General features: G+C 45.1%; 1 protein-coding gene across 5 annotated transcripts in view; it reads right to left on the bottom strand.

Annotated features, from left to right (window-relative positions):
* NUMA1 (nuclear mitotic apparatus protein 1) overlaps window positions 1-16,632 on the bottom strand; it is a 73,705-nt gene that overhangs the window by 38,020 nt on the left and 19,053 nt on the right. For 2 of the 5 annotated variants that reach the window (XM_075061856.1, XM_075061858.1), the window contains exons 1-2: window positions 8,532-8,619; window positions 905-977 (exon numbers count right to left, since the gene is read on the bottom strand). In XM_075061856.1, the coding sequence (XP_074917957.1) occupies window positions 905-946 (42 nt within the window). In that variant the 5' untranslated portion in view covers window positions 947-977; window positions 8,532-8,619. Of the gene's footprint in view, window positions 1-904; window positions 978-8,531; window positions 8,692-16,632 lie in introns of those variants that run through there. The other 3 variants (XM_032792685.2, XM_075061854.1, XM_075061855.1) reach the window with 2 other exon arrangements.

Genomic DNA, 16,632 nt, shown 5'->3' with positions numbered 1-16,632 from the left:
AGGGAGCTTGCTGGCAGCAGCTGCTGCTTCAACTTGCCGAGTTACTTAAAAAGGCAATGTACATAGAGTGGGGTCAGGATATTTAAAGTGGCAACATAGATCTCTGTCACTTGCACACACTGTGTGTGTCTCTGTTTCTCTCCACTGTGTTGTCTCCCCTCCTTCCATTCGTGCTGCCTTGTAGAGTGTGAAGCAACATTAACAACAACGTGTTAACCCTTGAGGGCTCAGCCAAGTGCTAGTTGATCATTTAGCAGTAAGGCATTCCCTGGGAAACATCCCGCCCTCTGACTCCACCACCTCAACCAAGCTTCACAATCATCATTGCTGTGGACAGTATTAAACTGTTTATTTAAAACAATCTCTGTGTGTGTGTGTGTACGTGTACACACACACACACACACACACACAGGACTTGTCCAGCAAAAAAAATTTTCCCTGGAACCTAACACCCCCTTCCCACCATTTACATTAATTCTTATAGGGAAATTGAATTTGCTTAACATCGTTTCACTTAAAGCAGCAGCACTTTTCAGGAACAGAATGACAAACGTTAAGCGAGGAGTTACTGAACTCATCAACAGGAATTGTGAGCAAACGTCCCCCCACCCTCACCTACTACCCGGTCAAATCTGTAGAACTCAGAGCCTTACAGAGAGCAGCCCAGAAGGTTACATTACAAGGCAGGAAGGCTCCAGACCCACCAGTGACCCTCCAACTGCATTCACTCTAATGGCTGATCCCCGCCCAGAGCTGCTGAGGAGGTTCCCCACCCCACATCCCCAGGGAGAAGTGCATGCTCAAAGAAGCAGGAGCAATTAAGAAGGCCTTGTGCTAAGGGAAGCAGAGCCTATCCACTCATAGTGCAAGGCAAGCAGGCAGAAGTAAGGCATGGACACTTTACCCAGGCCAGGAGAGCACTGGCCCTCATAGTGTGAAGAGACATCTTTGTGATGCTGCCAGGTTACCCTCCAAACCTAAAAGGGCCAAGAAAAAAAAAGTAGTTAAAGCCTGAATGGAACATGCAGATTCATACACAACCAGCACTGGACACGGATTCAGGTAAGTGAGGAACGAATGAAAGGCTACTCTGCTTCTATAGCCCCTTTCCTTGGAGTATCTCGGCACATTTTACACAAGTGGTGAGACAGCATCTCAATTCACTGGCAGGAAGGCAGAGGTTAAGTGGCTCTGCTGTGGTACAGCCAAATACATGCTAGGTCTCCTGGCTTCCAGACCCCTGCTGCTGAGTATTGCTAGATATGTATCTAGCACCTTTCATCCTAAAAGATCTCAAAATTCCTTATGAACTAGTCCAGAGGAATCACTTTATCCAGCCTACAAATGCAGCCACTTCTGGGGTAGAACCAATGCATTTCTGCCACACACAACGATGTTACAACTGTTTAGGAGTAGCAGCAAAGAATGTCACATCCACCTGAATGGACAGTGGAGTAGTAGTCTGAGGACCTAAGTCGAAACACAGCTCGGATACCAATTAAAAAACGCCTTTGACCTATGTTGTCTGAGAGGGGTCAGGGCCTGAAGTTTACATCTCAGCTGAAAGCCATTCAAAGTTCTACAGTGTGTTTATTATCAGAGGGGTTGCCGTGTTAGTCTGAATCTGTAAAAGCAGCAAAGAGTCCTGTGGCACCTTATAGACTAACAGACGTTTTGGAGCATGAGCTTTCGTAGGTGAATACCCACTTCGTCAAACACATGTAGTGGAAATTTCCAGTGTGTTTATGTCACTTCCCCAAGCTGTTCTCTCAATGGCGTAATCAATTTTATTACAGTACAGTAGTGTCTAGATACCGACCAACATCCGAGTCCCATCGTGCTGGGCACTGGATAAAGACCATAGTAGACGGTCCCTTCCCCAAAGAGCTTCGGTCTAAATAGACAAGAAATGGACAGACATAGTGTAGGGGAAACAAAATCTGTAGAATAGCTGATTCTAAAGCAAACCACTGTCAGGCTGTCCGCTGAATCCCATCTTTGCTCCCAGGAGAGCACATTAATCTTTGCTGGCATTGTAAGTTATGCAGCGAGCAGGGCTTCTAGGTTAAAGGTATCTCCCCACTGTTGATGTGGGGAGCAGGTGGTGAATGCCGCGATGATGGGGAGACCAGAGAAACGTACTCTGAACTCTATCAGCCAGATCCAGCCCTGCTGTAAGCAGGGATTGGAGTTACAGTAGGCCTGGTTTTAACGCTCCATATCCATTTACAGAATACGGTCCCAAACTAGCCACCAGTTAAGATTTAGCAGCCATCCGCTGTCTCCTCCTTCCCCACAACATTTGGTGCCACCTCCTCTGGCTCTTGGAGGGAGCACCAGGGTTCCAAAGAAGGAACTAACCTACTCGGGGCGGTGGGATGTTCTGCTAAGATACAAGCACTACGGGAGGGGAAGGAGTCAAATTATAACAGTCCGAAGGACCACAAGAAGGGCTGCCCTGGATCCCTTCCCATGGCCTGAGACCAGTGGAGACGCGTCATTACCACATCTTGGATAAGTACAAACACTGGAGTGTTTCAGTACCCAAAGGCGTGTGCTCTGACTTGCCACTGTGTGGAGACCAAGCATTTTTTAGACTAGCCCTGTTCCCCAGCACCCCCCTTTGCCCCCTAACCACTACAATGCCTTCTATTTCAACTCCTAAGCTTTGTCTGACCCCCATTTCGCTGCTACCCTGAGGAGCAGGTCCATTGACGGCAGTAGGTACAGGACTAAACAGAGAACTGGAGTCAAAGACTCCCAATTTCTAACCCAGCTCTGACACCAGCTCTTCCTCTGGCCTTGAAAACACTCTGCCTTATTTCTCATCTGGGCAGCAGGGCTAGAGCCTGCCTGATTCCCAGGGGGAGCACAAGGAGTAGCTGATTTTTGTGAAATGCGCTGGAAAGTCATTCTGTCAGTGCATGCTACCTGGTGCAGGACGTCCTCATTCAGACCCCCGAGACAGCTACAGCGAGACTGTGTTCCATCGCCTTTCAGCCAAGGGGCTTGGTCCTTAGAGGGCTACATCTCAGTCCGGTTCCTCCCCAGCCACCCAGAAAGTTTCAAGCCAAGGCTCCACCATCAGGAGGAGTGGGAAATCAGTTTCCCCATCAGATCCGTCCCTCGAGTCAGTGGCATAAAGGCCTTAAACAACCTGTTCTGTAGCAGACTGCCAGGTTTCCTTCACTGCTGGCGGCAGCTGCTGCCTCCCATCCTTCACCCCGAAGGGAGCCTCTGAGCCCCACACCCAGTTGCTGAGACTGAGCCCACTGGGGGAAGCTACAGGGGGTTGAAGGGGGTCTTGTAACAGCATCCAGCATAGATGCTAGCAGCAGCTACTTCTGGCTCTTCCTACCCACCCCTCCCCCACGAAACGGCTGGCTCTATTTCTCCCCACCCCGCCCCCACCCAGATCACAGCAGGGGGAGGATTTCTCTTCGCTCCAGCAGGCTCTCAGCTTAGGAGCTGGCAACCTGTGAGCAGCAGCTGATTCTGCTGGGTGACAGCCCTGGTGTTCCTACTAAGCACCAACGCTGCTCTACCTGGAAGAGAGCAGGATCCCAGGAAAACCCAGAGGAGAGCTAAACACGAACTGCTAAGCTGAAACCAAGCAAAGTGTGGCTCAACTCTGAGGCCTCTGAATGTTAGCCAAGCTCCAGGAGAGGCGGGAGCAATTCGATGCTTCACAGCAGCCAGGTAAGGCAGGCAAAGGGCAAGTCGGGATTATTTCCCCCTTTGCTGAAACACAACCACCAACAGGGCAAAACACAGCAGTCATTTAACAGCACAGGGAATATGCCGCACAGTCCAGAGGGCAGGAAAGGCAGCAGAACACTGTAGCCAATTGGAACTGCAGAAGGAATTTAGGTCAGCAGCATGTAATTAACCAAACCAGACACTAGCTAGGTCACTCTGGTAGTGACAAATCTCATTGGAAAAAGAGAGATTCCCTCCTCCCCAGGGCTGCACTGAAACATTGGGGGGGAACAACGACCGAGGAAGGAATGGATTGTAGAATTGTAGTGAGCATGATCGCAGGCTTCAGTGTATGAGGCTAAATCTCTCCCTGGTGCAACTCCATGCACTTCAAGGCCTTGTCTGCATGAGCATTCTCGCTCTGTCACCAGTGGAGTTGAACTGGAGGGAAGTGTCAACAAGAACCTCTTGGTGTTCATAGAGCCCAGTTCACACCTGCCAGGGATGAGCCTGGCCAATGGTCCTTCCTAAGCTAGGAGAGCACGGTTAATGAATTACTTTGAAATCAGCAGGGTTCCTACGAAAGCTTTGGCAAGTGCTGGGCAGAGATCAAGAGCTCATGGGAGCTAGGTTCCTCCCCTTCCCTCTGAAATCCCAGGAAAGCCACGCCCAATAGACATGCCCATGGAAATGCACCCAGCGGAGCATACTAGAGGCTTTGCGGTGGCATGAGCTGAAAGCTAAGACCTGCACATATCTGACTTTCCTTAGCCACGTCTGAGCCTCCCACCCCTAAAAAGCTTCCAAGGCAGCGCTTTGTAACACACCCTTTAAGGTTCTTCAGGTTCTCTTTCTTGCCTGGGTTTCTTTGGAAGAATCAGACTCCTTCGGGGAGAGAAAAAAACCCTCATAAAATTTGTCAGATTCCCCCGTTTTGCTGGAGACCTGGGAAGAGGTGTTCCGGAAAGAGCTGGGGAGGCTTGTTCTCTGGAGAGATGAAAGGGCTCCTGTACTGGGCCCTTCTCACATTTCAAACACCATGATAAGAAACTCCTCCCCTTGCTCTGCTCCATGGTCTCCTGTTAACTCTTTCTGGGGAATCGCAGCAGCACCAATGCTATCCCAGGAGGGAGGGGAGACACCCCATCCCTACAGCCACCGCAGAGCCAGGGCACTGCTGTACTCCTACCTCTGGCATTTACCATGAAGTGAGCACTAAGAACCAGTCACTTTTAGAGCTGCCAGATCCATTTCCTTCTGATGACTGGAGCTAACACAAACCACCTGCTGGAGGGGATGAAATCGAACTTCCAGACTCTGGATTCCAATTAGCAGAGCTCTAGCTAAGGGAAGCTGCAGTAAGCACCAGCAGAGGAGACCACCCCCCCCCCAGTGCTACCACCTATTACTAGCACGTTGGAGTAGCCTGCGTCTTTACCCCATCTCACTTGGTTACATGGCAGCTCACTGGCAGCGCAGCGACCTTTGCTTCCTGTGGGATTGCCGCACTGTTACAGCACAGCAGAGAATGAACGCAGATAAAACATGTGTAATACTAGGCACTACAGAACTGAAGGGGACCGGACGGCTAAGGGGGCCACCACTCAGATTTGGGGAGGGGGCAGAAGTGTTTATAACCAGAGCTCAGAGGAAGTTCAGATACCTACCAGTCAGAGCATTAAACCTTCTAGCCAGGTAAGGAAGAAGGGGCTAGAGGGACACCCACCAGTGAGGTTCAGGCCCACTGTCAAACCCAACTGCCAGGAAAGGGCAGGGTGCTGTACTTTTTACCGGCATTTTGTCCCTACTGGCTGCTTAGGGACACTCATATCAGCCTCTGGCTAGTAGGTGCCAGAACAGGAAGGTCCACAGACCCCTTCTTGCTGTTGGAAAAGCAACGCTGGATCTCTGCTGCACACTCCAGAGCTCCCTGGCTTCTTTAAGGGGTGCAAGACAGGCCTTCACTTGCTCTCTCCTTCAGACTTGTTATGTTGCCTTCCTCACCAGGATAACTCCACTTCCCAGGTTAGCTGCCGCTCCTCAGAGCTCTCCCAAGCAAGAGCACAAAGTGACCTGATTTCTGACCATGGCATTGTGGCTCACAGGTTCTAAACACCAGCAGTGAAACGGACCAGTCTGGTTCATTTCAATTCAGCTGCTGTTTGCCAGAGCCTGGGGCAGCAGCAGCGATAATGGAGGGTCTATCTACAGATGCTGAAAGACAGCACTGCAGCAATTCACACTCCATTTCCGTTGGGAGAGCTTTCCTTGCAGCCACAAGGACTTGGAACTTATGCTTAAAAAGACCAAAGCCAATCGATGCTACAGAAGGTCATGGGTTAGACCCTCAGTCACCAGGGAAGATTTCCTTCTCACTGCCGGTTGAGTGACTGCTTGGAGTTTTCAAGGTCTGCTTAGACCACACCATTTCTCACCACTGTCTGGTGAAGACAGCAGAGAACGTCTGCGCAAACCATGGCTTTGCTGGAAACACTCCACCTGTTACCACCTAAATTCCAGCACACAAAGGAATACTAACAGGATACAGAACCTATTGCCTCCAGGTCACAGATTCACTCGTTCAAACCTGGCTCAGGCTGGCAGGGCCAAATGTTTACCTTCTGACGGCTGTTGTGGCTGACATGAAGGGAGATACTTTTTGATTCTCTTTGAGCTCAAGTGGCAGAGATTCAAGAGCTGAAGGTCCAGGATTCCGCTCCCAACTTCACAGGGGTTACGGTTTATCTAGCGATTATACAAGAGTCCAGATACTCTGGTAGTGAGCATCTTTAGTGCACCTGAGTTAAACAGTCTTGGTCTAATTCCTAGCAGGCAGCTTTTCACATCACAAAAACGACCATCACAACTGGCACTCTTTGTTGGCAATTTCAGCAGATTGCCAGAAGATTGAATACCCCAGGGAAACTGTTGCCTCATCCCTAGAGGTAGCTTCTCCAAATCAGGACTGAGATGCAGTGGGAGCAAAGTAGAGACTTGCTGGTGAAAGCTGCTGGTGACTGCAAGAAATTCACGTTTTTTTAAAAAACCCTCCAGGCTGCTATATTTCTAACTTGAATGCGTTAAGTTGTGCACCTCAACAAACTGCCCCATTTCCCACCTGCAGCTCCTGTTGACTTCAATGTGATGCTCAGCACTTGTGAAAGTCTGGCCCCTCTTATCTGGGGAACACAAGATTAAAAATTTTAGCTCAAGTTACTGATCTTTGCAACACCTCTGAGGCGCTAGCCCCGTTATCCAGATGGAAAAAGTGAGGCACAACGTGAAACATCCTGTTACTAGTTAGTCCTTCCTCCTCCTGTCCACTTGTTTGTCTCCTCTTGCCTTTTAGATTATAAATTCTTTAAGGCAAGAACTTGTTTAAGGTGTAGGATGGGTAGCATAAAAGGGCCTGAATCTGGGTGAGCCCTTCAATGCAAATAATAAAAAAGTAAATTAAGTGAATTGCCCAAGAGCAGAGGAAGTCGGTGTCCAAGATGGGATTGTAACTCCAGCATTCTTCGCTCTCAGCCTTGTGCTCAGATCACTTCTTTGTCACAGCCAGCCTGTGGTGCTGCTGATGCCTGACAGACGGTTCTACGCCTGGCAGAGTGGCTCACTCCCTAGGGAGAGTAGGGACCATATATTCCCTTGGAGGAGGAGGACATGCCAGCCATCGATCTTCCTTGCTTTAGGCAGACATGCTCACTGCTGTCTTCCTCTAGGCTCCCTCACTTGAAGGATGGGAAAGAAAGGTCAGCAGCTCAAAGGATCAAAGGGAAGAAAAATGTAATTCCGCTGCAAGGCCACATTCACGGTGGCGGAATCCATGTTGGTGATACCTGAATAAAAGCTTTCAAATGTGATGTAACAAAAGCCTCAGTTTTGCTACCGGTGCTTACACCTGCTGGTACCACCTTGACACCCAAAGCCCCACACCACTGCTTAAAAAGTATCCTCACCTGGGCTGAGCACAAGGGGAGTAAAATCCAACCCTGACAGAATACGCTGCACTAACGGTTCAATACGTGGCTGTTCAGGGGAGTTACAGCAGCACTGGACAGACACACAACTGTTTTTAACATAAGGGTCTGTGCTCTGCTGCTTGACCTGAGTGGCTAACCCAGGCAAAATACCATGTTAGGCAAGGATGTTCCTTTGGATTTAGCAATTCTGCTAACAAACCACACACCCAGAGGAAGGGAAGATCCACTCCCACTCCTCTAGTCCCCAGCATGGCTGCTTGTTTATATTCTCCCTCTTCCCTCCCCCCACTCCCTGATTCCCTATTCCTCAGAGCTCTGCCCTGGATTTAGAGGAAAGAGGAGGAACGGGAGGCGTGATCCTTTTGCAGAAAGCACGCAGCAATTTGCCTGAATTTGAGCGCTTGCCATTTGGGTCATTAACCAACACCACAGTCTTTTACGTACATCTCTCTCAATGCCCTTCCCCCCAAAATCAGGTTTGCGTCTATTCCCAGCCCTCACTGGACTGATGAAAGGGCCCCCCCCCCACCGAGCGCAGTCAGTACAAAGACACTTATTTTGAAAAAAAAGAAAAACACCCTCTCCACGGGAAGCCAAAACTCCCGGATGTTGGCAAATCAAACTTAGCCTGTCGCTTCAGAGTTTACCTACTTATTCGCACCTTTCAGGGCAAGCAGGAGATCTTGATCCTGCTGATTTTAAAGAATCCTGATAACCCATCCCGACTTTGGAGCTAGAAGACCGTGATTTTATTATTATTTTTAAAACACCACCCCCCTCCACGCCGCCCCCCTCCATCCATGTTTAAACAAACAAGGAAGATAGAGAAAGTCTTCACTGAGGCCTTACCAGACTTCTAAAGCCACAATCTGTGTAAGGGTTTTAGTCTGCCATTAGCATTTAAACCCTTGGAAGAGACCGAAAAAGGGAGAATAACCACACACAAAAGAAAAGTTGTTGGTTTTCTTCTCAGGCTGGCAGGAGATGGTTCCCCCGCTTCCTGGCCCACAGCCAGAGAGACGTCACAGCAAGGAGTCTGCTTTCTTTAAAGGCACACGGCACAAAAAGACGTGCGGCAGGAGCAGCTTCAGTAGGTGGCAAGCTGCCACCAAACTCAGAAATGGACAGTCATGCTAAATGGACACATTGTAGGAAACCAAGCCGCCCCTGTTAAACCTTTTCCTAGATATAGACGCTTGATGCGACCAGTTTACGCCTCAGCATTCTACCAGAGAAGGAACGATCAGGCTTGGCACTTACGCAGCGCCACACAGACATTAAAGGGAAATCCTTAGGCAGCCGTGTTAGTTTCATAGCTTCATGTGAAACTAGACAAATTCAGACTGGAAGTAAGGTGTTAATTACTCTCACCCTTAAAAATGTATCATTGGAACAATTTACCAAGGGAATTATTCGGGGGACTTGGCTATAAAGCCCTGTGCTACACAGGAGGCCAGACTAGGGACTAGGTTATCACAATGTTCCCTTCTGGCCCTCGAATCCATGGACAGTAATTTTCAATTTCGCCATTTAAGAGCAATTCCCCCCACCAGTCCCTTCAGCTCCAAAAGGTCTTGGAATCAGAGTGGGGCTAGTGATGGGGCATTATTAAAAATAGGCAGCCTGCTCAGAGACGATTCCTTTGACTCGGTGCCACTGTAACACAACTACTATCAAAAAAAAGGGGGCTGGGGGCCCGGTCCCAATTTAAAATCATTTTCAGTTTGTGTTTGAGAGCCCAGATACTCTACAATTCAGACTTGAAGACACAGTTCCAGCTAACCTGGCTTTTCAGATGGTTTGGCTGGGAAAAGCCTTGTTTAAGCGCACCTGGGTTTCATGCAGTTGTGGACTGGCACAATTCCACTCGAAATCCGTGGAGCTTGAACTATGCTTAAGCGAGTTTTAGTCCATGTTTAAACTCTCCATGACACACAGACTCAAAAAAGGACCTAGCTGATACCAGATTTTAAAAACACAAACAGGATGAACATCCCAAGTATTGCTGGTTTAAGAAGTTAGTGGGGAAAAAAACCTGTAAATTCATGAAGGGTGAAAAGTGCCCTTCAACGTGGGCAGGTCAGTGTTTAACCCTTTCCCTGCTGCTGACTGAAGTACGCAGACACATCTTTGAACTGATCCTCTCTGTTGTGGTTGGGTACATCCCAGCCTTCCCTTGGAAATATGGCTGCTGAAACCTACGCACATTCCTGCAGTGGCCGGAAGGTTTCCAGCTGCCTGCCTGCTCTGGCAACGACTGGGGAATTTGAGGGGAAGGGTCCACGTTTTTCCCCCTACCGCCATTCAAAGGGCCCTCCCAAATGCATATCAACAGGATGTGCAACAGTAGCCAACCCAGCAGAGCTTTCAGCCCTAGGACATGCCCTGTCAGTAAAGCAGGAGCAGATGCCCAAAGCTATACCACAGCTGCTGCTAAGTGTACAATGGCCACTGCATTAGCCTGTACACCCAGAAGCTAGATTACAGCCTTGCATGCACATTGGAGGATACAATAAATATCGCAGACCTTGTCAATCTATACAGCTTCCTTTCTAAATTCAGTCTAATATAGCTAGACTTACCTCTGAGCTTAACGGCTACTGATACGTTTTCAGGGGACTGAAGGGCCAGCATGGTTGGTTGAATAGACACAAAGCTGTCAAGAGAAGTTTGGGTTTTGGGGTGGACCTGTGGTCAGAGCACACGACTAGGTGCACGAGACCTTGCTTCTGGCTCCTGGTTCTGCAAATGACTCACTGTATGACAGTGGGAAAGTCACAGCCTTTGCCCTCAGTTTCTCCCAGCTCTAGAAATGAGGACACTTCTTCCTATTTTGCAGATGGTTTGAAGTTTACTTCATTAGCGTCTGTAAAGCATTCAAGACCATCAGAAAGCAACATATACAAGCTGCAGAGTGTTCTTACTATGTCTGGGCAGGGACAATGCTTTACTGTCCTCTGAGCATTTCAAAGTGCTTTGCAGACATCCTCTAATTAAGCCTTAAAAATACACTTGAAGCAAGAATCCTCCTGTTTTTCAGATGGGAAAATGAAGGCACAGTTTAGTTACTTGCCCAAGGTCACACAGGTAGAGCCATTGTTATTTCTATTAGCACTTAAGAGCCCTAGTCATGGGCCAGAACCCCACTGTGCTAGATGTTGTACGAACACAGAAAAAGACTGTTTGTGCCCTAGAGCTCAGAACAGACCCCAAAGTCCAATTCCTGCTCCCGTTACAACAAAGCCTCTGCTACATAGAAAGCTTTCCGTTTCCACCCTCTCTCTCTAGTCCCGTTCACCCTTGACAAGTGAAAGAATCACTTGTCGGAAAGCATTTTGCCTACTATTGGTACAAGTAACACTCAAGATCACTATAATTAGGCTTGGAAGGATTAGATTTTTATTGGTAAATGTCAGTAATGGTCTATTTCACCATACACACAACTGACTATAAAATATTTTCCTATCTGCATATTTCTATTATTATAGATAAGAAAAATGCTGCTTGAGAACTTATGAGTCAAAATTCAGTCATTCAGACTTCTGAATTAGGCTTGTTACAAACAGGCTAACGAATGAACAGTTAAAACAGGTTGTAACGATGCTGGCCGTGGGAGCCAGTTGAGGTCACTCAATTAGAGTGAACTGCAAACAAAATGGGGCAGAAAAACCCCAAAAGCTGGTGGATATTCCAATACTTAGATTTACCAAGCTAGCACAAAACAGCTCTTGTATTACCTCACTGGTTACTCAGAAATCCAAATAACCCAGTTCCCTTAAAGAGTCCAGTTTCAGGCCTCCATCCAGACACACCTGTCAGATATGATGATGATTCCTGAAAATCTTATCTCATCATATAAAAGAAAAGGTTCTTCCAGTCCCAAAGGATCAGCCACACACCCAGGTTCAATTATAACTTAGATCTTAGCCAAAATACATGCTATAGCCAATTCTTATTAACTAACCTAAAATTCTTTAAAAAAAGAAGAGAGAGAGTTGGTTAGAAGATCAATATACATACAGACTTGAACTCAATTTCTGAGGTTCAGATACAGAGCAGAGATTAGCTTGTATTTACCAAAAGTCCCTTTAGAAATAGTTCACACATTATAGTCCAATGTCTATATTCAGGGTGACTCCAGTCTGACTGGGGACCTCAATTCTTATGGCTTAGGGTTTCCCATTCTTGAAACCCAAAGCAAATTTAAGATGAAGAAGGATCCTGTCCCAGGGTTTTTATACATTTCCAGCAGCCTTTTGGCCTGAGAAAACAATAGGCTTAACTCCTTCTCCCGAACATCCTGGCAATTAGCAGAGGGTAATTGATCCATTAAAAACAAGTTAAGATACAGGTTACCACAAACTTCAAAGAGACATATAAACAATAATACTATTTCACTCAAGTATCTTCCTAAATATCAATATTCCTTTTTTGCTCTTTGAATCAAAGTTATAGCAACAGACAAGACTTGTTTGCTTACATCACAAGACCTGAGTGAACATCTACTCTTCTACCTCTAACAACACAGACTTTCATTTCAAAGCTCTGTTCATTTACTTATCTTCCTACTTCGGCCATGGGTCAGGCCAGTCTGTGAGTTAATTGTTTCTGGCCCTATGTCACCTTTCAATAAGATATTATATTACACTCAATGTTATGCAGGAACCATTTTGTTTTGATTTAAGAATATTTACTTTGTATATTTTGACAAGTGATAGACAATTTGAGTTTTAGTGATTTATAAAACTTTAATTTTTTGAATCCTAACATCTATAGTCATTAAATAATCCTCTGGACCCTCCACCCCCTAATTTCCCACAACTGTGAAAATATAAATCAATAAATGAAATGCTTTAAAAATATCTATCAAAATTACAAAAAAATTGAATTATGCTAAGCCTAACTATAATTGAAAGACTGGAGACCGTCTTTTTTCCATTTATTGTGTGCTAATAACACTTCATATATGACTCATTTCATTTCCCCCCTCTCCGCCCCCCATGTTCAGTTTCTCCTGTTTGAGCCTTTTACACAAGGGGGAGACCCATTTTTTAAAAACATTCATAAGTGTGGTTGTGAGACCAGAGAAGTTAGCACAGGCACTAATGGACAGGTACTAGCATATTATGGTGGCAAGTGGTATAATAAGTAGGGCTGTCAAAAATGAATTGTGATTAAATCGCACTGTTAAACAATAATAGAATACCATTTATTTCAATATTTGTGGATGTTTTCTACATTTTCAAATATATTGATTTCAATTACACAGAATACAAAGTGTACAGTGTTCACTTTATATTTATATTTGATTAAATATTTGCACTGTAAAAAACAAAAATACTATTTTTAATTCCCCTAATACAAGTACTGTAGTGCAATCCCTTTATCATGAAAGTTGAACTTACAATTGTAGAATTATGTACAAAAAAACTGCACTCAACAATAAAACAATTGTGAAAGTGCAATTCACAAATGTAGATTTTTGTTTGTTTGTTTCATAACAGCACTCAAAAACAAAATGATGTAAAACTTTAGAGCCTACAAGGCCATTTGGGTCCTACTTCCTGTTCAACCAGTCACTCAGACAAACAAGTTTGTTTATATTTATGGAAGATAATGCTGCCGGGTTCTTGTTTAGAATGTCACCTGAAAGTGAGAACAGGTATTCGCATGGCACTGTTGTAGCCCGCATTTCAAGGTATTTAAGTGCCAGATGCACTAAAGATTCACATATCCTTTCATGCTTCAACCATCATTCCAAAGGACATGCATCTATGCTAATGATGGGTTCTGCTTGATAACGATCCAAAGCAGAGTGGACCGACGCATGTTCATTTTCATCATCGTGAGTCAGATGCCACCAGTAGAAGATGGATTTTCTTTTTTGGTGGTTCAGGTTCTGTAGTTTCCACAATGAAGTGTTGCTCTTTTAAGACTTCTGACAGCATGCTCCACATCTCATCTCTCTCAGATTTCGGGAGACGCTTCAGATTCTTAAACCTTGAGTCAAAAGCTGTAGCTATCTTTAGAAATCTCACACTGGTACCTTCTTCACATTTTGTCAAATCTGCAGTGAAAGTGTTCATAAAACCAACATGTGCTGGGTAATCATTCGAGACTGCTATAACCTGAAATATGGCAGAATGCAGATATAAAAGAGCAGGGGACATACAAAAAAGCAAACAGGATGTTAGGAATCATTAAAAAGGGGATAGAGAATAAGACAGAGAATATATTATTGCCCTTATATAAATCCATGGTATGCCCACATCTCAAATACTGCGTACAGATGTGGTCTCCTCATCTCATAAAAGATATACTGGCACTAGAAAAGGTTCAGAGAAGGGCAACTAAAATGATTTGGGGTTTGGAACGGGTCCCACATGAGGAGAGAATAAAGAGGCTAGGACTTTTCAGCTTGGAAAACAGGAGACTAAGGGGGATATGATAGAGGTATACAAAATCATGAGTGATGTGGAGAAAGTGGATAAGGAAAAGTTATTTACTTATTCCCATAATACAAGAACTAGGGGTGACCAAATGAAATTAATAGGCAGCAGGTTTAAAACAAATAAAAGGAAGTTCTTCTTCACGCAGCGCATAGTCAACTTGTGAAACTCCTTGCCTGAGGAGGTTGTGAAGGCTAGGATTATAACAGGGTTTAATAGAGAACTTGATAAATTCATGGTGGTTAAGTCCATTAATGGCTATTAGCCAGGATGGGTAAGGAATGGTGTCCCTAGCCTCTGTTTGTCAGAGGCTGGAGATGGATGGCAGGAGAGAGATCACATGATCATTGCCTGTTAGGTTCACTCCCTCTGGGGCACCTGGCATTGGCCACTGTCAATAGACAGGATACTGGGCTAGATGGACCTTTGGTCTGACCCAGTATGGCCGTTCTTATGTATGTTCTTAGTTCTTCCCCAAAGAGTTCAGTCACAAATTTAAATTAACTCATTTTTTTTAAACGAGCATCATCAACATGGAAACATGTCCTCTGGAATGGTGGCTGAAGCATAAAGGGGCATATGAATGTTTAGCATATCTGGCATGTAAATACCTTGTAATGCCAGCTACAAAAGTGCCATGCAAATGCCTGTTCTCACTTTCAGGTGATATTGCAAATAAGACGTGGGCAGCATTATCTCCTGTAAATGTAAACAAACTTGTTTGTCTTAGCAATTGGCTGAACAAGAAGTAGGACTGAGCGGCCTTGTAGGCTCTAAAGTTTTACATTGTTTTGTTTTTGAGTACAGTTATGTAAACAAACAAAAAAAAAATCTACATTTTTAAACTGCACTTTCAGGATAAAAAGATTGCACTACAGTACTTGTATAAAGTTAATTGAAAAACACTCTTTTGTTTATCACTTTTACTGTGCAAATATTTGTAATAAAAAATAATATACAGTGAGCATTGTACACTTAGTATTGTGTTGTAATTAAAAATCAATATATTTGAAAATGTAGAAAAACGTCCAAAAATATTTAATACATTTCTTATTGGTATTCTGGCACAAAGAGAACAAATCACTACTGTAAGCCCCATCTGACCCCAGTACAGCACATCTCTCACTGTGGTTTTGCATCAATGTAGCTAACCCAGTGCAAAAAAGATACCCAGTACAGACATGGGCTTTCAGAGTGTTGTCACTGTGATGGGTAACAAATTTAGCAAGTTTTAAATCACATTTTACCAATGTCTAGGTATTTCAGTGACCACCACCACACCACATCATCAAAGTGCCTCACAAGCTTTGCTGAATTTATCTATCACACCTTACCTTGCAGTGTGTAACTATGCTGGTTCTGGCGGGACCCACCTGAGAGTGCCAATTCAGGACAAACTGCTTAAAACAGGGCAGTTACAGCCCAAGGCTGGGGGTTTTCCACCTCTAAGGCAAACCAAACCAGCCAGATTAAGAGGATTTGGTTCTCACCCACTGCTAACCACAGTCACATAAGCAATTTCCTTGGACACCCAGTTCCCAGTATCACACATCCACTCGTTTGGGGAAAATGTTATGAAAACCACACCCAGTAAGAGAGAAAGTTCTCCTGTCAAAGGAACCAAACCCCAGACCCAGGTCAATATACAATCAGATTTAACCCAACTAATAAAGCGGTTGCCAAATCTTAGGATCTAAATCTTAAAGGTTTAATTCATAAAAGGAAAGATGCGTGAGACCTAGAATTGAGTAAATGGAATCAATTACATACAGTAATGGCAAAGTTCTTGATACAGGTTGAGCAGTGACAGAATAACTGCAGGTTCATATCAGTTCTGGAACATCCAAGCGGGGATAGGTCTCAGTCCTTTTGTTCAGAGCTTTAGTTTGTAGCCAGTCTCCAGAGGTAGAAGCAGAAATGAAGACAAGATGGAGATGAGGCATCAGCTTTTATGCTTTTCCCAGGTAAGAACACCTTTTGTTCTCTGGGAAACTTACAGCAAATGGGTCTGGAGTCACATGGCAATCCTGCATATCTTTGCTGAGTCACAAGGCAGACTGCCTTCTCTCAGTGGGTCAGTTGTATAGCTGAATGGCCTTAATAGGCATCAAGGAGGCTAGTCAGAGCTGACACAACTGTCTGGGTATCACCCCACAGAGCACAGCATCATTTTGAAATACAGACAGTATAAGACCAATACTTATTAACTTACTAAAAATGATATATACAACAAGATAGGAATCATACCAGCAAACATACCTTGTCTTAGTACCTCATTTGACCCCTTTATACAAGATTTGTGCCACTACAGGATTTGTTGGCAACCCTTTCTAATGGTCCCAGTTCAAACTCATAAGTGACACAGTGAGAACTAGAAAAGAAATATACAAATTGAATGCAAAGGTCACATAGTCAGTGGCTAAGGCTGGATTGAACCCATTCTGTCAAGCTTTATCACAGCCAATCATATTCAGTCAACATCGTTCAAGGACTGCTCTGTC

Source organism: Chelonoidis abingdonii, chromosome 1 (genome assembly GCF_003597395.2).
Source record: "Chelonoidis abingdonii isolate Lonesome George chromosome 1, CheloAbing_2.0, whole genome shotgun sequence".
NCBI lineage: Eukaryota > Metazoa > Chordata > Testudines > Testudinidae > Chelonoidis > Chelonoidis abingdonii.
Note: the sequence above shows the minus strand (reverse complement) of the source record. Positions and strands in the feature narration are given on the sequence as shown.